The 23,134-nt window shown below is 48.7% G+C and overlaps 1 protein-coding gene across 1 annotated transcript in view; it reads left to right on the forward strand.

Annotated features, from left to right (window-relative positions):
* CSMD2 (CUB and Sushi multiple domains 2) overlaps positions 1–23,134 on the forward strand; it is a 305,966-nt gene that overhangs the window by 243,933 nt on the left and 38,899 nt on the right. The window contains 12 exon segments of the mRNA XM_074850802.1: positions 632–750; positions 843–912; positions 3,274–3,390; positions 4,335–4,544; positions 6,163–6,351; positions 9,041–9,218; positions 10,939–11,084; positions 14,857–14,937; positions 15,706–15,819; positions 17,568–17,756; positions 18,479–18,625; positions 19,541–19,729. Of these exon segments, the coding sequence (XP_074706903.1) occupies positions 632–750; positions 843–912; positions 3,274–3,390; positions 4,335–4,544; positions 6,163–6,351; positions 9,041–9,218; positions 10,939–11,084; positions 14,857–14,937; positions 15,706–15,819; positions 17,568–17,756; positions 18,479–18,625; positions 19,541–19,729 (1,749 nt within the window).

Consider the following 23,134-nt stretch of genomic DNA (forward strand, 5'->3'; position numbering starts at 1 on the left):
AGAGTAGGGTCGGAGAATGAAACCGTGCTGCTTCTGCCCGGAAAGGGACAAATTACATACAGCACATACCGTATGCCCTCGATACTGGCAGCGAGGGACAGCGGATAGTTCCCTCTCGCATCCTCCGATCTGCTGTCGGATGGGGCCTGGTCAGCGAAGGCGTCACACGGGTACGGCCCTCGCGTGGGGAGGGCTCGGGGCGGGTGTTTGGGTTTGTGAAACGTTGAGAACGAGTCGGTCTTTGCTTTGCAGTGGACGTGCTGTCACAGATCCAGCTCTCCCATCAAGTCGTTAGGGTTCAGTCAAAAGCATTTTTGACCACGAATCACAAAGTGATTTGTGATGCCTTTGTACATGAAAAAAAGGTGTGTTCCAGGTAAAGTGAAGGCACCAGACGTGGAAACCTCTGGATCCTGGACATACCCTGTAACACAGGGGAATAGTGCACAGTCAGGGGTGTCTTGGGGGAGAGTCCAAAGGCCACGGGACTTTCCCAGCCAGTGTCTGTGGTGGAGGTGGTTGGTAAACAGAGGAATGGGATAAAACGAAGGGCTGTGTTTCCGTTCCTCCCGCCTTCAGCGCAGACCCCGTTGCCGCTCCCCGAGCGCTCACCTCCCTCTTGCCTTCGCAGCCGTGGGTCTGTCCAGCTGCCCGGAGCCCCCCGTTCCTGGGAACGGCCTGAAGATCGGCGAGCGCTACCTAGTGAACGACGTCGTGTCTTTCCAGTGTGAGCCAGGCTACGCGCTTCAGGTACTGAACGTTCTCCAGCAAAAGGGACGACAGCAAACGTCGGGATACAGGGACACCCTACAAATGCCACGTCTTGTTTTCCTCTCCTCCAGGGCCACTCTCACATTTCCTGCATGCCAGGCACTGTCCGCCGCTGGAATTACCCACCACCGCTTTGCATCGGTAGGACTCTGGTTCTTTCATACCTAGCAGATACTTACAGCACTTTTCTAAAAAAAAAAAAAAAAAAAAGGCAAAGGTCTGAGTTAGAGAAATGCAGGTTTGTTTTGGAAGTGAGAGTGTGGAAAAATCTTCATTTGTTGCAGAGGAAATGCCAACAAGAACGTCCCTGTGGGCTGCCCGGAATGCTTTATTTTGAATGTTTAAAATGTGGTTATAGTATAAAATGTAAAATACAGAAAAGGTTTCCTCAACAAAAATTTATTCGAAAGGGAAAACCTAAAACTTCTTTATATTGAAAGTAGATTGGTTTTATGGGTTGAGGGGTTTTCTTTCCATCTTAAGCAAAGATTTCAAGACTGTGGTTTGTTTTTATGAAATGCATCTTGGTATCACTAAAACTGCGTCTTTTACTGAAGGCTGTTTACCTCCCAGGCTCTCCGAACTGCACCACTTGGTGCCTGCTGTCCCCACTTCAGTGTCTAGCAGGTCCTATGTGACCAGCAAGAGCCAGGTCGCTTGTCAGGACGGCTCTTTGCCCGTGACACCCTCTGAGGAGCAGGGCTGGGACTGCCAAGTGTCTCAGGCCGTAAGAGAGGAGGGCTGGGCAGTCGATTTTCACCGTGAAAGAAGTAAGCCCTAGGTGAAGAGGCACAGAGGTGAAGGGAACTTGCTGGAGTTTTTTGATTATTTTCAATATTTTGCTTTTAGCAAATCTAGGTGTTTAATATTCATATTGCACATTTTACAGCTTTGAGAGAGACATTTATGCATTTAATAGCTTTAGTTAACAGTTATTTCAGGCTCCTGCTGTTCTAGCTTACATCATTTTGCTTTAAAGTAATTATAAGAGCTAACAGTTCTTTTATCTGATGATCTGCAGGCCAGGAATAAATAGAGACATTTACAGCAGAATGACTGAACTAAAGGACTCATACCCATGGGAGTTGCTCTGAAAGAAATCAGAAGCCCTTCAGCTCAGCATTAGAGTTGGGGGATCCCAGCCTGCAGGAGGATCCCAGTATTGTCATCTAGCTGGGATGACTAGCTGAGTAACTACAGGTTTCAAGTTTTCTTCTTTTCCTCGGCATCAGTCTCTCTGTTCACCAGGGTTTTGCCTGACTGGGCTGTGCCTGCTAGGCACTGTCACAGTGTGAACACCAGTGGGGTTTCATTCAGATCTCTGGTTTTGGGCAGTCGTGACCAAGTGCAGTGGTACAAACACCCACCCACCTGCCTGTCACATCCCTCAGCTTGGATCACACTTGGCTGAAAAAGGTCTTCCAGCTTCAGAGAGGCATAAACACATCGAGATCATCATGAGTGACCATCACCTTTGATGGGGATGCTGCACCACCCCATGCTGACGGTCCTGTGGCTCGTTGTCCTGTGCTAATCGGGCGCTGATGTGTCTAAACACTGTCCAGAGCACCGCTGGCTGTTGGCCACGTGGGAACGCGGGCTTGGGTTGCTCCCCTGTTCAGAGAACAGCTTTCTTCCCTGGCCAAGCGTGCTGACTTTCTTCTGGTCTACTTCATCCAGATGCTTGACTTCTAAATAATTTAGAAGGAGTTCTATTAAAGAGCCATTAAGAGCAAAAAGAAAGAGAAATCTTCTGGGAGAAACCTTGTTAGTAGCAAGTATACACATAATGAGATATTGGACAAAGGGAATCTGTACCTTGGCTGTCAGAACATGTTAGGAGTACACCTGGGTGTATTCTGCTTGATGGTATTACCGTAACAAGGTAGAGGTCATCCAGATAAGCATGAGAAGATGCTATCTGTGTTTAAATTTTGTGATGCCTTTTGTAAACATATTTTCTGCTGTCATCTGTGGATCGCTTCTTGGTAGGGAATTTACCTCAGTGTGCAAACACTCTGTTCTATATTTATCAGTAATTGCCCAGAGATTGACAAGTAGAACAGTCAAGGTAGCTCAGCTAACCAGAAAAAGTAGTGGTAACTGGAGTCAAAATAGGATCAGTCTGTTTCTACACAATAATTTTTTTAGGTGGTTAAAAATTCAAACAAGTGCTGTGTGCATGATGTGCACTGTTACAGTGTCTGTGGACAGAACAGAGTGTTCATCTCTTCTCTTGCAGCTCAGATCTGTCTCTCCCACTGTGATTGCCAAAACTGGATCTCTGGGCCCAGGCTTTTATCTCCAGCGGGCAGGAGAAAGGCACATGCATTAGTAATGTGGCCACGCAGTGCCTGGCAAACTCTGCTAGTTCCATAGCAGCCTTTCCTTTTTTTCTTCTTAGTTTTTAATTTCTTTATTTCCCGCACAGCTGGCCAGCCATCACCATCCTCCGGAGAGACCTGTAAGTGATCCTGACCATTAACGCTGTTGATTTTACAGCCCAGTGTGGAGGAACAGCAGAAGAGATGGAAGGAGTGCTCCTGAGCCCAGGATTCCCAGGAAATTATCCAAGCAACCTGGACTGCACATGGAGGATATTGCTGCCAGTGGGGTTCGGTGAGACAGCTGGGGTTTGGTTTGAGGCAATCACAAGGGAGGTGATAGGAAGATGCTGTCCCTGTTCAGTCAATGCTGGATGCGTTGCTTGCCAAGATCTGTTACAGCAACTCTTGTCATTTGACCTCCTCATCCCACTTTCCTTTAAAGACGCATTTATATGGTGCTATGAAATGAGAAGTATTTTTTCAGAAGGTGATTACAGGTCACCATGGAGTGTAACAGGTTGATAGGGGTTTGTGGGCATGCCTCTGAATCAGCTGTAACACCCTCCTTAGTGTGCTTGTGTGCTTCTTAACTATTCACGTTTGTAGTAGCCTTAAAACATCGCCAGTTGCATCACCCTTTATAAACATAACAAGTCAAAGCTTGTGTCTGATTATATCCTACCTCAGCTAGAGCTCACACAGGCGTCAGCACATTCGCAATTAGGATCTTCCCAGCCCATAGTAAGAGAGAAATTTGCACAGCTCCAGCTCAGCTCTTCTCCACGCCAGCCCCATCAGAGTGCCTAATTGCCAGGAGGTGGAATTGTTGCATGCCTGGAAGAAGTGCTGACTGTCCAGATTTCCTGAATTAACTCTCCTCCTCCTGGTGTAGCTGCCATGTGCTGCTGGGGAAACGGAACGCCCGGCTCAGTCTGTCCTGCATCTGAGCTGGCTACGCTCACTTTGGCGAGGGGAGATCCGTGTAGCTCTGTGCCTGCCTTCCTCATTTCTCTGGTGTCAGGCAGAGGGAGAGGCACAGGAACTCCAGCAGCATGAAACTGTGGGTTTTAATAGCCTGAGCTCGTCTGAGAAACTACGGGCACCCTCTACCTCCACCATAGTGAACATACTCCTGCTGGTTGGCCAGGCTATACTGGGCGTCACTGGGCGAGCGGTGCTGATGTGCTGAGGCTTGGGGGTGGCTTTGGAGGCAGACTGTTCACTCCTCCTCTCCAGGTGCTCACATCCAGTTCCTAAACTTCTCCACTGAGCCGAACCATGACTTTGTCGAAATCCGCAACGGGCCGTACGACACCAGTAACGTCATCGGGCGGTTCAGCGGCACCGAAATCCCTGGTTCCCTCCTGTCGACATCTCATGAAACTACGGTGTACTTCCACAGCGACCACTCGCAGAACAAGCCAGGCTTCAAGTTGGAATACCAAGGTAAGGAGGCCACAGAACGAGCAGCGGTGGGACAATCCTGTCCCCGGGTGCTAATGGTGTGGGCGGTGGAGGGAGGGTTGGCGTCACGGTTGTTGCTGTTCTGTTGAATTAATTCCATGAGGACTTAATCCAAATGAGTGGAAAGGTGTTACATGAAGGCCATGCTTAATCCTAATAACTGGGATCTGTTCACCCGGACTTATGCCTACGGCAAATAACAAATGTTCCTAGAGTGCTCTGTGACAGTGAAATGCCTTTGAATTAATTCCAGCCAGATTCACTTAGATCTTGGCTCTGTCAACTGTCATGTGCAAATAGAAGAGTCCTCAGCAGCCATGAGTTTGCTCTGGGGTTTTGCAGCTGCTTTTCTGTCTCAGCTGAAGTCCAAACACATCCTTAGCTGCAGTTTAGCCTTGAGCTGAGGCAGGCTGGTGGAGGGAACCGAGTAAGTAAGTAGCCAAATAACATCACAACGGGGCTGGCATGGATACCTGGAGTGAAAGGAGAGAAGTAAGTTACTAAAATCAAAAGATGCCCTCAGTGCCGCTTTTGGAGATGATGGGAATGGAGGTGGCTGTCTTCTTACCCAGCTTGAGTCCTCAGGCACTCCCCAGGTCTGGACATGATGTTCTCTGAGCAGCAGCCGCCTCGATCTCTGCAGTCCGTGGAGCGAGGCCCTGGGAATGCTCCGTCCCGTAGTGGATTTGCTGCTCTCTGAAGGTGCTGGATTGGGGCTGCCTGGGTGAGGCTTTGCCCTCTTGAAAACATCAACTTTTAGTCCAGCTTGATCCGCAGCTCTACCTTGAGGAGTGATTTTTGCAAAACCTTTTGGTCTTCTCTGTCCACCGGTCCTTGGCACGTGGGACTGTGAAGGAGCAAAGGATGCCAAGGGCAGGTCGTGTTCTCCACGCTCAGTACAGTTAGGACGGGCTTTGCTGTGCAGCAGCTGGGAGCCAGGCAGTCCAGCTCCTGCCTCAGAGAGATAGCTGAGAAGTGGGGAAAGATGGAGCCTGTGTCTCCAGCCACACGATACAGCCAAGGACTGACAAAGGGCTGACTCCCCAGAAATAGCAATAAAAGCCGCTACTCATACTTAATTGAAAACATTAATTTTGTCTTGGCTGTCCTGTTCATGCACCATATAATTCATGCGCTGCTGCACAGTTTAGGAAGGAATGTGATCTGTGAGGCACTCTGGGTAATCTCATGGAAATTGCTATGCAAATTAGCTCTAGCAAGGCTGACCAATAATTTATAATGCCAGGTGGAACATGTTAACCAATTGACTTGCATTCGTCATCAGGGTTGTCTACGTTTTGTTGAAAACCAAGGCAGATTTCCCAATTAGAAGTGAAGCGCGGGGTGACTGTGCACACAGGCTCTGAGACGCCGGCAGACCAGGGCAGACCCCAGGGCTCGTGGCTGAGGCTGCTGCAGAGCAGCAGCAGGATTTTCCCTCAGCCTCCATGCAGATGTGCACATGGTTCGTTAAAGTTTATCTCCTTCAATTAAGTCATTGTGTGAGGAGGAAGTAGCCAAGCAGCACGGAGAGTGTACTGTTCCTGCTTTTGTGAGAAAATATGAAGTATGAAATGTTCCTCCCTATTTATTTTTTCAGCCTACGAGCTGCAGGAGTGCCCTGACCCTGAACCTTTTGCTAATGGTGTTGTAAGAGGAGCCGGTTACAACGTTGGCCAGTCCATCTCTTTTGAGTGTCTGCCTGGCTACCAGCTGATCGGCCACCCCGTCCTGACCTGCCAGCACGGCACCAACAGGAACTGGGACCACCCACTGCCCAGGTGTGAAGGTATGGCTTTGGGGTCACCCTGAGAGCACCCAGATGGGCATTTCTGGGGAGAGAAGAGGCTCCAGCTCTCTGTTCTTGGCCTCCTTTTGAATCGTTGTGTTGTAATTGGACTGAAAGTTTCTTTGGAAACAAAAGCATCGCTGGAGGCAGCCTGGGAACGTGCACTTTGAATAAAGCTTCAACCCCTGAGGTGTTGAAGCATGTTCTCAGTGAGTTGATGTTGAACATATTTCAGCCTAGTCAAGGCAAACGTTTTGAACAGTTGAAAAACAAGGGGTGTCTTTTGAGGTGGTGTGTGAGTCTCATGCTATGGTGAGGACTGTCTCCAACTGTCAACTCTCACGTGCTGTGCTTTCAGCATGAAGCAGTCCAGGGTGACTGTAATAATTCTTGTCTGCTTTATTTCTTCAACAACGTTCACCTTCTGTTGATTTAACATTGGTAAATAAAAACAGTCCCTGGTAAAAGACTATTGTAGCTCTGGGGGCTCTTATTGCAGGAAGATTGTGTTCCTGTCTAGTCTCTTCGTGTGGCAACGATGGCACCTCCCGGTGATCCCAGTGGGAGTTCTTCAGTAACCTTGCGTGGGCTCCTTTCTGAAGAGCGCGTATGGTAGAGGACCCTGCATGCTGGAGGGTGGATCTGCGTCCGAGGCATCAAAGCTCAAATGTCCAAGTTCTCTTTTCAAGCCCCAACAGGGCTGTTTCAGCCTTTCATCCTTTGGGCCTGTGGACTGAGTTTTGTGTGGTTTACTTAAGGGTTCATATGAAAACCTTCTAAAGAAGTTCAAGACTGCTTATTGAAGATTTCCCAGTGCACTTCCCAAGAGCACTGACCTTTATCCCAGCCTCCTCCTTTGCACAATTCTTGCAGACCAAGTGCTGTACTGGGGAAAGAGAGGGAGAGGTGATATTTTTCCTCCTTTAAGTCCTAAGTCCTTGAACCCCAGAGAACACAAAGCATAAAGAACTGAATCCTTGGCTGCTCTTTCGCTGACCCCAGCAATGCACCCAAGATGGGCCTTAGCTGGGAAACTGTCCGGTGCTCAGCTGGGTGCTGCTGGTAGGGTGGGGGCCGGTGCTAGCAGGATTATGCCCTTATCTACCTCAGGCATCAGCTCTGCCAGCCATCCAATTTTTCCTCCTTTATTGTGTTTTTTAACTATTTTTCTTGCTCTGTAGCACTTCCAATAGCAGAGAGGGGTGAGGGGTTAGGTATGTTTTGGACCATTTGCTTTTTTCTCTGTGTGCACATCTGGTGGGTTGTTAGTGCTGTTAAAGTCAATGCAGAACTTTTCTTTTCTAGCTGTTTCCTTAAATGGTCCATTTTTGCATACCAGCAAGCAGTGAAGACTCACTGCCTTAGGCTAACCACCTCACCTTTCCCACACAGGTCACAGCTGAAAGCCCTTTTAATTAAAAGAGAAGCTGTAATTCCAAAATAAATGCACAGAGGCCAAGGTTTCCAGCACCACTTCAGGGAGTTTTTTCCAGTGATCAGCAGGCTGCCTGCTGCTTTGCAGGGCAGAAAGGAACTTGGCCCCCAAGGTTTCTTGGGTGTTTGTTTCAGAAAATGAGTGTATGGAGTTATATAAATACACACATGCTTTTCTCAGCTTGACAGACCACTTGAGAAGGCAGAGCAGGAGCAGGCAGTGAATACGTGGAGCCTGGCTCTGACCTGGCACACAGAGGCAGGGCCAGGGTGGTAGAAGTCTGTGGAGCTACTCCTGGACGAAAAAGAGCGAGTGTTCAGCACTGAGCCTGAATTAGTAAATTGTGTTGGGAGGGAGAGTGTGTTAGCCTAAGCCGAGGATTGGGTTAATACAGCCATGAGGCTTCTAGAACAGAGCTGGCTCAGACAGATGACACCGTCTGCACTTACCCCCCTGCCTTCAGTTGTTGCAGGTTGCCAGTAACACGCTGCAGATGTTACCGTCGTTCCCACTGAACTTCCACACCAGCGAGCTCCAGAGCTGATGCTTGTACATGGGACTTTCAGACCTAGGGACCTGCTGTGGCCCTCCTGCCTTGCCTTCAGCAGGATGTCATCTTTCTCTCTCTCTTTTTCACTGCCCGTTTCTAATTGCCTCTCTTCAGTTTGCAAGTTCATTTGGACCTGGAAGATACCTAGTGCAATAGAACTGTCCTCTTGATTAATGAATTGGATGCTGCTGTCATACAAATCATCATTTCCCCCCTGCTCAGACATACTCTGTGAAAAGCCAGCTGCTCATGGTTCTGGTCCAGGCCATGCTGTATGAACAAGTGGATGGATTTCCCCACTGGTAGGAGCTCGTCAGGAGCTGTATTTTCCATGCATGGGTGCAGACAGCTGGTGGAGCCCAAAGACTCTTACTAGGGCATAAGACAGAGTTTATTTGTGCACCTGGCTATCACATCTGTACAAAACGCCCTGACAGTCTCAGCTCTGAAGCACTTAATAAATTTATTGTAATGGAATTAAGTTGAAAAATGGTAGAGGTAGTTGTGACAGGAATTATTTGAGGGAAGCTAGGCCAAGAGTTTGGGGCTGAATCCTCCTGTATTCAGAATTGCTATCTTTTTGTCAAAAAAAAAAAAAAAAAAAAAAAAAAAAGGAAGAAAAATGAGAAATAGAGGATCTTTAAGAATTATTGTTTGGGGGATATTTCTCCATTAGGTCTGTGTTTCTGTCTGATTACCTGCAGTGCCTTGTGGGGGGAACGTCACCGCCCAAAACGGTACAGTTTACTCTCCTGGCTTCCCCAACCAGTACCCCAATTCCCAGGACTGCACTTGGCTTCTCACGGTGCCGGTGGGATATGGAATCCATCTCAACTTCACTCTGCTGCAAACGGAGCCCTACAACGATTTCATCACTGTTTGGTGGGTACAGCAAAGGTGTGAGGACTGTTTGGAGTTGCCACTAAGGCTCCATTTCAGAAAAATTGCTGATAAATAGAGCAGCCGTTGCCACGGTGCGTGGGTAATGCTGTGCTCGAGAGCGGGAGTATCCTCTGGGATGAGAATTTGGAATGTGTTAACTTGGGTGCTTGGTAGAGCCTTTAGATTAAGGACTATGTGCTGCAAGGGGCTAGCAAAACGGACAAGGTGTCTGTCTCCAAACACTGTTAATGTTACATTCCTGAAAAACACAGGGAGGAAGTGCAAGGTCAGTGAAGGGAATGATCACTGGATGACTAGACTGCTCATGCCAAGTGATGGAACTGTCATCCTTGGGTCTAGAGGCAAGTCTGTCCAGGAATCTGTAGCTTCCACGGTGCTTTTGCTTCAGTGCTGTGCAGCTCGGGGGGACAGTCCCACCCTTGGTCCTGTAGCAACGCCTGTCAGACCTTGTTGGTCTTTCTTGCCATTGATTTCTGCAGTCGTCAGCAGCTAAAAACGAAGGATGTCAGATGGCTGCAGTGCCTGGGGTGAGCAATCACCATCGCCCTGCTTTGCCATGGTTACCCCAAGGAGGGCCCGAGCTCCGGGGGGTGCAGCCCAGCATCCCACCTGTGACAAGAGGGTGTTGGGTGGCAGAGCCCCGCTCGTCAGCAGCCTGTCCCTTCAGCTCCAAAGTGCTCTGCTGAATGGAATAAGGAAACATCTCTTGGGAAGCCTAAGGGGCTTCACAGAGGACACTTTATAAATGGTAAACAGGGTCTTTATCTCAAGCTGAATTTAGTTGAAATGAATCTTGTTCAGACTTGCATAACAGGAGTTGCCTTTTGCTTCTGAGTTCTCCAATAGACGTTTTTATGGGGCTCATTTGTTTTTCCTTTTGCGCTTTTTATCTATGGCTACCTGTCTGTGGATAGAGGCTGAATGAAGAAAAAGCCGTTGGTGAATCATTTCCATTTACCAATCTTCTCTTTTGATTTTAGCATCTTTGGCAATCAGAGATGTGCAGCCCCACAATCCAGGCTGCTCTCCCAGCCTGCGAAGGCAAGGCGAGGATGGTGCTGGGCACCAGAACCGACCGTCCCCCCCAGCTGCCTTTTAAACAGCAGCAGCTGGGAGCTGGGAGCGCTGATGTAACATGGGCGCAGCGCTGCTGCGGTTAACGAAGTGGCTCTGATGTCTTCACCCCAGAGTGTTACAGGCTGGGATCTTCCTTTTCCATTTGGAGGAGAGGAGAAATGGCCTGTTATCAACTCCAGTCAGCCAGGGGAGCACACGTAGCTGCACTGGCTGAAGAGCTTGTGGTCAAATTCTTGAGCTTGGAGCACTCAATCAATATCTGACTTTCAAAATGTCTCAGTGTCTGCTGTGCAAACAGGGAGCGAAACTGCTATGGAAAACTGGCCCTAATTCTTCAAGTTCTGAGGTTAAAAATGAAGTTCATGTTTGTAATTGTGTGCTGGGTGAGCACTGTGCTGCCAGAAGAGATTATCGTGATTGTAATGGATTGGGGAGTGGGGCAGGGGTCCAGGTCAGCTGCCCAGGGAGCTGCTGAGACTGTAATGTCAGTGTAGGAGAGGGAGAGCAAGGAAGGAAGAGCATGGAGGAGTTCCTGTGCGTGCAGCGTAGGAGGTTGGTTGTTGCCTAGGATTAAAGACATGTAATGATGCTCTTTTCTTGTGTTTCTGACATATGATTTTAGGGATGGTCCACAGCAAACAGCCCCACAGCTTGGTGTGTTCACTGGCAACTCTGCTAAGAAATCAGCCCAAAGCTCTTCCAATCAGGTCCTGATGAAATTCCACAGCGATGCAGCCAACGGAGGGATTTTTGCCATTTATTTCTACGGTCCGTATTGGTTACTGAGCAAGATGTGCTTTATACCTGCCTCGGGATGCAGAGGGGCATGGATCAGTTGTGGCTTGTTGTGGGGAGGGCTAGTTCTGGGGAAAAGATGCGAAAAATTACGCTTTTACCTGAAGTCTTCCGCCAAGGGCCCAGGTTTGAGATTGAAGGTCTCTTATGCAGTTGAGTGCTGGCAAGTGGTCACACAGCCTGTGCAGATGTGGAAACCCACCTGTAACGTTGTGCTAATTCAAGCACAGATCAAATGCCTGCAAACTGCCAGCCGTGCCAACCCTGCACCTCTCTCAAGGTGATGCCTGTAAATACCATCCTCTCCCTGCAGATCCCATTCCTGATAGCTCCAGTTTGTTTACCTGAAGCTCTCCTTCCTCACAGTGTTGGCTGGCTGCAGAGTTGTCTTCCCAATGCTGTGCTAAACCAGTTGGGTCATCTTGGTGGCCTGTTTTAAATGGCAAGTGTGTTCCAGCTGAGAGTTGACTTCATTTCTCTGGGGAGGAAAAGGATTCCTGTAAATCTCTGAATTACTTTGGGATTCTTTGGTGTGAGTGCAGCTCACACTGGAGAGATGTTGGGTATTACGTTGAAATGAGAACATTTGATTTCCACTACTAAACAAGAGCCCAACTTGAAATTGGATTAGCTAATAAGTTCCTACGGCAGTGCTGGGATTTTGGAAAGTGCAAATGGAGACCTCCTCTTGCTTCGGTAATTTCCTGGCAGCAACGTCAGCAAAGTCTTGCATGAATTACACGATGAGTCTGTGCAGAATGACTTAGCTTCGTTCCGAAAGGCAAGTATTATACGGATAGGCTGAATTAAAAGAGTGTTTTCTAGGCTTCGGAGGGAATTGGTTTACTGCTGCAAAACACTGTAAGATTTATATTACCAGACAATGGTGTATATATAACAGTTATGCAAAAAATGATGGTTTAGGCAGTTTGGCTCAGAAATGAGCAGTATGTAAACACTGCTGCAGTTCAGCGGATGCTTCCTTTTGTAATATGAATTAGAATACTGTCATTGCTGTGGTTAGAGCCCATCAGCATATGGTGCTGTTCCCTAATCTTGATAGCACTTCATAGTGATGTTTCTTTAGCGTATGGTTTATGTGGGGTATAAAGCCACTCGCAGGCCTGAGAGGTCTGGAGTTGGTGCTGGTAGGAATTGGTGTAGTCTAGAGGTTGTTTATAACCTGTTAACCAACCCCTTAACCAGCTGGGCACTCTGGCAACTGCTTGGCCTTTTATTAAAGTGTCATTTACTGGCTTGTTGCTCCCTTTATATGTGGCGCTTCAGTATAAAACCTAACCTCAAAGATATAAGTGGTTGAGGTGGTTGCCTCCAGGGTGAGGTTCTTCCCTCCACTCCTGCATGTGGTGCCTTGCACACCAAGAAAGTTGTAGGAAAAGGGGGAAAATTTTCACACCAGGCTCAGACAGCGCAGTCAAAGCTTTGTCATCACCCTTTGCGGTGTAACTGCAGGAAGTGCAATTTCCTCGGGATCTACAGCAATGTATATTTTCATTTCTGTGTCTGCATGCTGGCAGATCTAGGACATAGGAGACATCCTCCTTCAGCTTTAAATTGTCTTTTCCCATCGAGTGGTGATCAGCACCGTGTCAGAGAACCGTTGCCCTTTTAAATGCCTGCAAAGAAATGTTTCCTTAGGGTGGAGGAAGGGAAACAAAAGAATGATTCACAGAGCTCCAAGATTCAATAGCATCCCTTGAAAAATGATGATTTTGCACCTATTATTAGATGGGTTAGTTCAGGTGCCAGCGTGAACTGATGTGTGAGCGTGATGGGAAAGGGTTTTATGGCACAGTAACTCAAGGGGGTCCCAGTGTGGTTTCAAGGACGGGATTCTGTTTTGTCCTGGTGAGAACAAATGGATGTGCTGTTGAAAGGAGCTTTACTGGTGCTGTATCACCCATATGCTGAAGCCATCTTAATCACACCTCAGTATTGAAATATGGCCCATTAAGGAGAGATTAATGCTGTAAATGCTGGGTTATCTTTCCACTTCAGTAGATGCTGTCAAGCACTTTTTAAATAGCATTTAATTTAAATTTTTGTTACGGTTTCCTTTCCTCCTCCCCCCACTGTCAAACATCTGTTTAAAAGATTGCAAATAAGTGTGTTCCCTCCTGGGACAGCTCTTTGCTGTGTAGCAGAAGGATTCTTCCCTGCTGTCTCCTGCTCCTCTCCCATCCCACGTGCGGGCTCTCCCGGCCTCTTGGCTCACCCATTCTCTGGGCCACTGTGGTGGTTTGCAGAGAAGGGGCTGACTCCCTGAATTCCAGAGCTGGCTCTTTCCTTTGACCCTGTCCCAGTCGAGTTTAGCTCACTGTAGTAGCATGTGTCGGTGTTTTCCTCCCCCTTGCACACGGGATACGTAAGCCCATCCCTCACATTCACCAGAAGCCCCTGTGTTCCCTCCAGCCCGTTCCCCAGACCTCCAAACATCACATTTTTCCACACACCTTTTGGGAAAGTATAATCCTACCCTGGGTTAGGGGGTGAGGAAACTGGGGCTAGACAGTGGGGCATCTGTTTCTGTACGTGTGTATTTAAGCATCACCGTAAGCCTCATTAAGGTTGCTGCCAGGACTGCCAGCCTTGCCGCGGTGTGAAGAGTTCGACATCGTGGAGTTAGTAAGAATTAATATTCAGTGGCAGCTTGAGCTCCAGTATCTTAAATTAAAGGGCTGATATAAATTTCAGAGGAAGTTATGCTTGTCCAGGGTCAGGTGCAGGGGGAGCAAAGATGCAGAAAAGTGCTGAGCAAATAGCAGAAAATGTCTTTCATTAATATTCATTTAGCTCCCAGTACCATATTTTCAATTTAACGGTGCTCACAGCTCCTGTGTGTTTATTTTCATAAGCAGCACAGTGCTCCAGCCTTATGCACCCACATGCTTGTAAGCAGTGCATTTGTTTTGCTCAGTGTTAGCTGATCTTTAACATTTGGTGGAAAATTTGCTATTTGCAGTGTATTTGGTCAGGTGCGTGAGCCATAAGGAATTGTTTCTGCTCATCGACTGGATTTCTTCTTCCCGTTTAGCCACGTGGTACCCCTGAAAAAACCCCTAATTGGGCAAAGAGTACGAGGTCTGCCCTGTTTTGCCTTCTGCGAGGCACTGACATCAACCTTGCATAGGTTATGTTGTGAACTGCAAGCTACATATAGGATTTGTAGTTGAAAACAGCACTCCTGGAATTATTTGCAGAAGAAATTACTGAATAATTCCAAGGTAAAAATAAATCAGTGAGTTTTGCGATCTCTGTTCGAGGACGGGTAAGGATGAAATTCTCAGAATAATTATTGGAGTCTGCTTGGTGTTGAAGCAGTCTGAGGCTCTCCCTCTTCTGTGATTCCACTGAGGTCACCGTGATCCTTCTCTTTTGGTATCCGAAAAGGTGCCAACAACGCTTCCTCATGTCAGCACCCATCAGTCATCCTTCAGTATTCATCCGAACGGACTAACACTGTCTGGGCACCTACATCTCCACAGGCTGTCAAAACTCTGTTTCCTATTAGGTTTAAGAAACTGGAGAAAGCTGCTTTGGGACACAAATACCTGGATCTGTCTCTGTAGGGTTAGGAGCGGGGAGAGGGCTGGTTGTACTTTTGCCGATTCCTTCTACTTGTGGAGAGGGAGGATTTGCTGTGTCTGTTGTGCTTAGCACCGAGATGGCCGTGGCTGCCTTCACCTCCAGCTTAACATCTGCTCCTCTTCCTTTGCTCTTTCAGCCTACCAGCTCTTCAGATGTCAGCCTCCGACCATCGTTCCCAACGCAGAAATTGTCACTGAGAATGAAGAATTTAACATAGGTAACGTCTCCTGGTCCTCTTAGCCCTCCTTCCTGCCTCCCTCAGCTGCTGGGAATGCCCCCACACACACGTGTTGTCACCCCATATCTGGGGTTTCAGGAGGCCTCTTCACGCGTGTAATCGTGTGGCGTGGGGAGCTGTGCGTCACCTTGCTCGACACCCAACGTTCACCCGGAGTCAAATCGATCCAAATGTCCTGAGGCTTTTCCTCTCTCTTGGTACAGAAGTGCTCTGGCTTTTGTGAAAGCCCTGAGCTTGTTCAGAAACATTCAGAAATCTTTGCCACAATAACAGTTTTCAGGTGTTTCAAACAAACTGTTGGGTGAAAGCTTAAAGGCCGTTACTCTTTTTCTGAGAACCTTTCACCCATATCGACTGTGCTTTTTATATTTTTTGCTGTTGTTCACGGTTACATCCACATTTTAAGTGTGTCTGCAACCAGTGAAGTAGCCATCATTTATTTTAAAGCAGCTTTTCTCACTGTCTGCTCTCTTTGAGGGAAGTCTCCACCTGAAATAGCTTGCACAAATCATAATAGTCTCAGCGGCATGACAGCAGTTTATCCCAACTGAGACTCCAGCATGCCTTTGTACGCCTTTTATTTCTGCATCTACTCCTTTTATTTCTGCACAGTCATGCCAGGGCTCGATGGCAGAGGCACAGTCGAGAGGTCTCTGTGCCCCATGGTACCCTCTTCCCACGGCACGGTTCAGCCTTAATGAGTTGATCCTTCTCTTGGGTCAGGATGGTTTCTGTTTCTGTCCGTAGGTGACATAGTGAGGTACAGGTGCCTTCCTGGCTTTACCTTGATTGGAAATGAGATCCTGACCTGCAAACTCGGCACTCACCTCCAGTTTGAAGGACCTCCACCCACGTGTGAAGGTAAAACCAGGGGTGCCCAGTGTAGCAGCCAAAGCTTCTCTACCCAGAGCCTGCTGCGAAACACGGGGGCTTGCTGTGGGAGGGAGCAAGCTGGGTGGCAGCTAGGGGAGGTTTCCTTGCACATAACGCATCTTTGGGGTTAATTCTCAGATCTCCAGGGTCCCAGTAGTGCCAGACCACCCCTTGGGACCTTGTGAGGAGGGTAGCGAGACACCTCTGTGCAGGAAGAGGCTGTTCTCCCGACCCGCCTCGCAGCCTGTCCCGGGGCCGTCGCCGTGGTTAGGCTCAGGGAACAACCAGCAAATAACAGAGGGATCTGCTGGGTAACTTATTGCAGCAACTAAATGATAGGGAAAGTTCCTCCACCCCTTGCTGGCTCCAGGGATTTTGCGGGGTCTCCGCACTGCCTGGGGGTTTCCTCGCATCGGGTACCCTGGTTCAGGAAGGCACTCGAAGCTTGTGCTTCCCAGACCAGGGCCTGAGCAGAGGTGGGACACGCCACGTGTCTGACTGTTCACGAAGTCGTTCTCGCAGTCACCCAGATGTCTCAGCCTGGGAGGGGGGAGGGACTCTGCGCTGGCAGTTTGTCAGTGATCCACGAACAGCGGAGTGAGCTCCTCCGGCGAGGCAATCCTGCGAGGAACAGCTCCTCTATTAGTGCCACAGAATGTATTACATGGGAGAAAAATGAACGCCCCGAGCACACTGCGTTGTACACCTTGCTGCTGCTCAGGAGGGATCCCAGAGATGTTTCCGTGCTACCATGTTACCTTATTTATCCTCTGGATTCCTGCTGGTACTTTTGTTCACTCCAGCCGTGATTATTTCATCTCCTTCATTCCCTCCTATCTGAACATTTTTACCATATAATGGGATATTTTTCTATAGCTTTATTCTCTCTGAAATAGCATGGACTGAAGGAGAGAAGGGGAGGTCATTCAATTATTTACTATGGTTGTTAGCCTGGGGGTAAAGGGACTGCTTAAATTACATCTGGCCACCAATTTACAGAGGTCAAAAAATCACTGATGGGATTAAGGATTTGGAAAGAATACGCTGTTCTTTCTGGATAGTTCTGGCTGTTTTCTATTAATACAAGTACAGTGTTTGCACTGGGCTTTAGTGACGATTATGGACAAATAAAGATCCCTTTCTTTTTATGCTTTTTGCTCACTTTGTGTGTTTGCCTCCTCTTCTGGGGTGTTTTTGCTGGTCTTCTATTTAGTGTTTTCAGCTGGATTTAGTATTTCCAGAAGCTGAATGGGATGTAGTGATTAGAGAAAGGAATTAGAGTTCTGATGTCCTAGTTAACAACTCTGTGGGTGACCTGGGATAAGCCTGTAGCTCCACACCTTGTTCTAACCCAGGTAATAAAGTTTCCAGGGATTCCCAGGGAGTGTTTTGTAATGTGAGAACAGTTGCTTGGCCGCAGCGCCATTCATTTTGAAAGAGATGTGAAATGATGCAAGGACAGTTGAAATGGTTTGTTTGCATTGTTGCTTTTTTCCCCTTCCTTTAAATGCTCAGGTTTGTGGAAGCACAGCGTGCTTCGCTCGGAGCCTACATCAGGATTTGGGGGTTCTCTGCGAGCCCCAGGGGTCAGGGTGTGCGGTGGATGTACGTGGCTGGGAGTTGTGCTCTGTCTTGACCTAGCTCATCAGGACAGACCTCCTTGGCTGTGTTTCCTTCCTTCCTCTGCAAAATAGGCAAAATGATTTTCTGTTGTCTCTCCTTCACGTTCCCTGCAGTGCACTGTCCGATGAACGAGGTTATGACCGACTCCACCGGTGTGATCCTCAGCCAGAGCTTCCTGGGAAGTTACCCTCACTTTCAGACCTGTTCTTGGGTGGTGAAGGTAGAGCCTGGGTATAACGTCTCCCTCACCATAGAGTACTTCCTGAGCGAGAAGCAATACGATGAATTTGAAATCTTTGATGGTAAGAGATTCACCAGTTTGACTTGCAATAGCAACCGAGGGGAGAGGAAAGAAATGGCCAAGTTTTCTTCGTTGTTAATCTCTGTTCCCAGAGCACTCTGGGGAGAGCTTTCCACCACTCTGCCTGTAACCTTCTGCTGGATGTTAAGAAAGCTCCTCCTAAGACTTATTGATTTTCTGAATAAGAAAATATCAATAATTTGATTTTTGGATGGATCTACAGTATATTTCAAAGGAGCAGGAGTTAGCAAGCTCCTGGGAGAAATTGTAGCAGAGGTTGCTGGGAAGGGATGAGTTGGGAAGGTGCAGACCAGGTTTTTTCTAGGTCTGTGAGTTCTCGTGAGCTGAGAGGGGATCTGTCAATATTGACAGTGAAGCAGCTTTGTAACGAATGCAGAGTACAAGTGCTGTGCTGATGCTCCTGTGGTTGCCCGTTGGGACCTGAGCTGAAGGCATGCTGCCTGGAGCAAAATCCTGGTCTTACTGCGGTCAACTGGGCTTTATTTGCTGTTGGTTTCCCAGGAGCCAGGTGTCTGCACTGGGACTCGTGTTCACAAACAATCCCCGAGCATGAGCTGCTGTTCCTGGACTCTGCGGGAAAGCTCCCGTGCTGCAGTTCCCCAGCGTGCCTGTTCCTCCTCACAAACACGCCCTGGCACGAGGCTCACGAGCGACTCTTTGCGTGTCAGCCCTGATTTCTCCTCGTTGCCTCCTTCCTTACAGGTCCTTCTGGCCAGAGTCCCCTGCTCCTCTCACTGAGTGGGAACTACTCTGCCCCTCTGACCGTCACCAGCAGCGGGAACAAAGTCTATCTCCGTTGGTCCTCTGATCACGCCTACAACAGAAAAGGCTTCAAAATCCGCTACTCTGGTAAGCGCAGCAGAGGCCAGGGGCCTCTGCCAAGAACGTGGCCGTGTCTTCAGCCAAGGATCTCCACGAAATTGCTGCAGAGGGGCATAGGCCATCTGTGTCGGCAGAAGCTGCCAAGGCCTGGGAAGGCGCATAGAGCCGGGCTCGGTCTGAGCTGGCGAGGCTGGGCAAGGCAGGTTTCTCTGCAGGAGAAACCTTGAAGCTTTGGCTGGTTTCTCAGCTGCTGTTAAGAATCAGAACCAGAATATAGAACCGTGTGGCTCTGGATGAATGAAACCCATCCCGTGCAATTCACAGTAGACTGCTGTGTTCCTGAATTACTGTGTCCGTGCAATGAGGCCTTTTTGAGATGTTTGAAGACGAACCTCACAAAAGGGAAGAACTTGGTGTGAGAGGCACAACTTACACGTGACTGCTCACGTTACCACCTTGGTGGTAGATCGTTTAAAACACGTTGTGCTCCTGCTCAGGCGTTCTGCCACTGCTCTTGCAGGAGTGGGACCGCGGAGTCGCGGCTGCTCGTTCAGCACAAACCTGCTGCTGGATACTGAGTGTTTGCTGAGAATTCCTTAAAATGAATTACAGTGTTTTGGAACTTAGCAAATCTTAATTAATGGAAGTGATAAAACTGGGTTGGGAACTTGCCAGTATGTCATAAATAAATGATGACTTTACTCAGTAAATGAATTAAGGAATATTTAGTTATCAGAAATTGCTTTTTATTTCTAGAGCTGAGTGAAACTTTGATAGTAGCCCTGCACTCTTTCCCCCTTTGAGTTTATATTTATCCATCTCTGTTCCTTGTACAGCCTCAGGTTATGGTAAGCACAGTGTAATTCCTGAGAACAGGAAGGGAATTTGTCTCGATACTGCCCATCCAGGGATTGATCTATTTTCTTCTGCCCTTCTCTCCAGCTCCTTACTGTAGCCTCCCGCAGCCGCCAGCGCACGGGCTGATCCTCAGCCAGACGGGTCTGCACCCCGGCAGCACGGTCCGCTTCGGCTGCGACACGGGCTACCGTCTCGTTGGCCACAGCACCACCACCTGCTCCCAGCACCCTCAGGGCTACTTCCACTGGAACAAAGCGATCCCTCTGTGCCAAGGTGAGAGCAGGCAAACGTATCGTTACGAGGATCTGGGAGGAAGGACTGAGGAAAATGCGGTAAAAATAAAAACCTATTGTAATGCCCCCAATTCCATATTGAGAACAGGCCTGGAGCTGCAGGTGGGCAGTGAGGGGCGTGCTCCTCTTAAGCCCAAGCCCTTGGGAATAGATGAACAAGGAAGGAAAGGAGTAACCATCTGGGAGCAGAGGGTCGTTGGGGAAGGGGAGAAAAAGCCCGTCAGTGCAAAGGCTGCTGTTGTAGAAGAGTTTTAAACTCTCAGTAAAGATACAGCTGAGCCTTGGTTAAGGACAGGAGAAGATATTGGAAGAATCTGGAAGGGCTGGCAGGAGCACGGGTCCCGCTGGGTTTTAGTGACTGGAATTTCCTTTGGTATTTCTGGAAGTGCTCTCGTAGGTCTGCCTGTGCCAACGGGGATGAGAAATTTCTTGGGATTCAGAGGGTGCCCAGTTTCTGTTGGCTTCATGTAGAATTTAGGCATATAGTTGTTCTTTCCGCATTTCCTCCTAATTAACCTTAATCTTTATGACATACCATACTTAGCACAGGCTCCTTCAAGGCGTGGGAGCGGAGGGGAGGACAGGGCAGTGTGCCCCAGGGGACTTTACTTCTGCGCTATTTTGCCTCCCTCACTATGTTCCCTTTCTGATTGCACCTTTTTCTCAATCCGCCAATCATCCCTGTTCCTTTGTGTTGATAAAATGCCCATCTTTATTCTGATGAAGCCTTTCAGTGTCTTTGAACATTCATCCATGTTCCAAGGGGACCAAGCACTGGGGATTAATATTGCATTGGCTTCCCTGGAAACTAGCCAGAGAACAGAGACAGCACAAGCAAAATCTCATTGTGGTGTCTGCGTTGTTGTCCAGTCCAAGCTGTAAGGAGAAGCGGGATTATTTAGTGTGGGAGGTACCAAGAGCCTTGAAAAAATCCTTTCCATGCTCCTGAATCACTTAGTCTCTCTGGAAATTGCACAGGGGTGCAAGCACTCCTGCCTCTAAAGGGTGGGGTTGTGCTGGGGGGTGCATATATCCATCTGGAGCCCTCTCAAGGCAGTATTTATTTAAAGGTGAGCAGAAAGCAGTAAACCGAGACCCTGCTACCCAGTCCCGTTGGCAAGGGGGAGCTGGGAAGCTGGGCACAAGCTTGGACAGTGATTTAGCCTCCGTGATAACACAGACGGGGGCAAACGCCGAGTGCTGGAATGAGCAGATGAGCCGCGCAGCAAGACCAGCAGGCACGAGGGGCTGTCATGGCAACTGTGCCTCCCGAATCCTTAGCCCAGCATAAGGAATTTCTCTGATGTACTGTGTGTTTTCTTTCAGGAAAATCATGTAATCAGGAATAGGTATGAAAGCTGCGAAGTCTTTACTGCTCTGGTGTGCTGGAATGCCACCTGAGCCTCACGTTCAGCTCCAAAACGTGTATTTACTTCCAAGAGGTGTAATGGTGTGTGGGGAATGGGTTTTAAACATGGAGAGGGGGAGGAGATAGAGGGAGGATGTGTGAGGAGGTTGGGAGAGGATGTGCTTGGGTGAGGAATCCCCTGACAGCAGCGATCTGAAGCAGAAACAAGTCCCTGGGCCCCAGCTCCCAGGCCACCAGGGAGGGAGTCAGAGCCAGAGTGTCCATGGCTTGTCACTGGTGTGGGGGGGCTCCTGCGGTGTTGCTGAGCACCCCAGGTCTGTGCCGTGCGATGGAGAGGTGTTGGAAGTGGATTTCCCATGGGAGCTGCACGAGAAGCACTAAACCCACCCCACAGTGTTCTGGTTCAGCCAAAGGCGTAACATGTCAGGAGCTCCATGGGTGCAACCCGTGGTGCCACTCCATGGCAGTTGCCAACAGAGAGAGAATTTGGGGGCCAATTCATAGCATTTTAGGTAGGCTCCTGCTTCGATTTCCCCTTTGGAGGGGTGTGTGCGTCCCCACTGACCACACAGAGAGCAGCTTGGTCAGGATTGGGGTGCTGGGTGCCCCTCTGGAAGAGCCTCTCCAGCAAGGAGGAGAGCTTGCTGGTCACATTAGACTCTGAAATAGCCCCTTTGGGAAAATCACCTCCTCTTTCTGCTTCCCCATATTTAATCAGGAATCTTAATACTGGCCCACAGTTATCAAGTGCCTGGAGATGGATGCAGGAGGTGAGTGAGTGGCAGCGAGCCGGAGCTGTAGGAGAATTCATGGCAGAGCAGCTCCCCCCCCTGGCCTCGAGCAGCTGATAGCCAGGGCTGGCTCCGCTCTTCTCGCCCACTTCAGCTACATAAAATCCTGTGTCCTTTTGTTTTTTTTTCACGTTGCTCTCAAAGCCAACTGGCAACCTTTTGTTTTGGGCTGTACTCAATTTCTCATCCTTTCTGGTGGCCAGGACCGCATGGCAGAGGTTTGGGAACTCAATCCATAACACTGCATAAATTGCTCGCACAATCAGCTGTGTCAGGAGGAGGGGAACTGGGGTGCCTGTAAACATGGTCTAGTTAACAAATGACATTTCCCATAGCTCTTTTCTGCCAGCACATAATCCTCTTCCTCTTCCTGATCCCCTCTGAATAATCTTTACTACGTGCTCCGTCCTAGCTGACATTTATGGAAGCAGCAGAGAATATTCTGCAGAGAACAGTCTTGCGTTGGCACAATGGGGGAGAACACAAGATGATCTAATATGCCTTTTCTGTCTCTGCTGCCTATTTTTAAGCTGCTTTGTTGTTGGAATCCCAGCTGCAGATTTGCTTTCACAGCCTCTGTCCCTTTTGCTAGCACATCATCTTCCGGCAGACAGAGTTGTTGTACCTCTGAACCCCCATAAGTGCTCATTCTCCCTCTTCCCTGGACCACGCTCTCCACGGGTCTCTCCAAGCCCAATGCTGGTTTGCTTCTCCCTGGAACAACTCCTCTCTTTTGTCATCTCTGATTCTGGTGATTGTGGTACCCACAATTTGAGCCTCAGAAATGCTCTTTGGAGCAGATGGCAAGTTTATTGCCACCCCAAAAATCAAGCTTCTCTGCTTCATGCAGAGCTCTGTGAATAAAAACTTCCGAACACCACATTCTGCTCAAGGATGCTGCAGGGTTTGCAGGGAAGGAGGGATCCTGCCGTCAGGTGCAGGGCACCAGAGCCTGCTCGGTGCAGCAGAGGTCACAGCCCCAGTTGGTTTTCCCTGTGAGGTTATTCTTCATGTTGTAGCCCAGCCATCCTCAGGTGAAGAGGGTTACTTTTTTTACTAATTTTGGTGGCTTAATGACTTTTCAGTTACCTGCATCAGGCCCAGAAGTGCTGTATTATTGCTGACTTTTGTATCGGGGCACGGCTTATGCAACAGAAAGGCTCTGAACGATCAAACTCTTGAGAGGCAGGAGGAGGGAGCTTGCTGGGAGGCAGGACTAGGCAGC

The sequence above is a fragment of the Strix aluco genome, chromosome 26 (genome assembly GCF_031877795.1).
Source record: "Strix aluco isolate bStrAlu1 chromosome 26, bStrAlu1.hap1, whole genome shotgun sequence".
In the NCBI taxonomy this organism is placed as follows: Eukaryota; Metazoa; Chordata; class Aves; order Strigiformes; family Strigidae; genus Strix; species Strix aluco.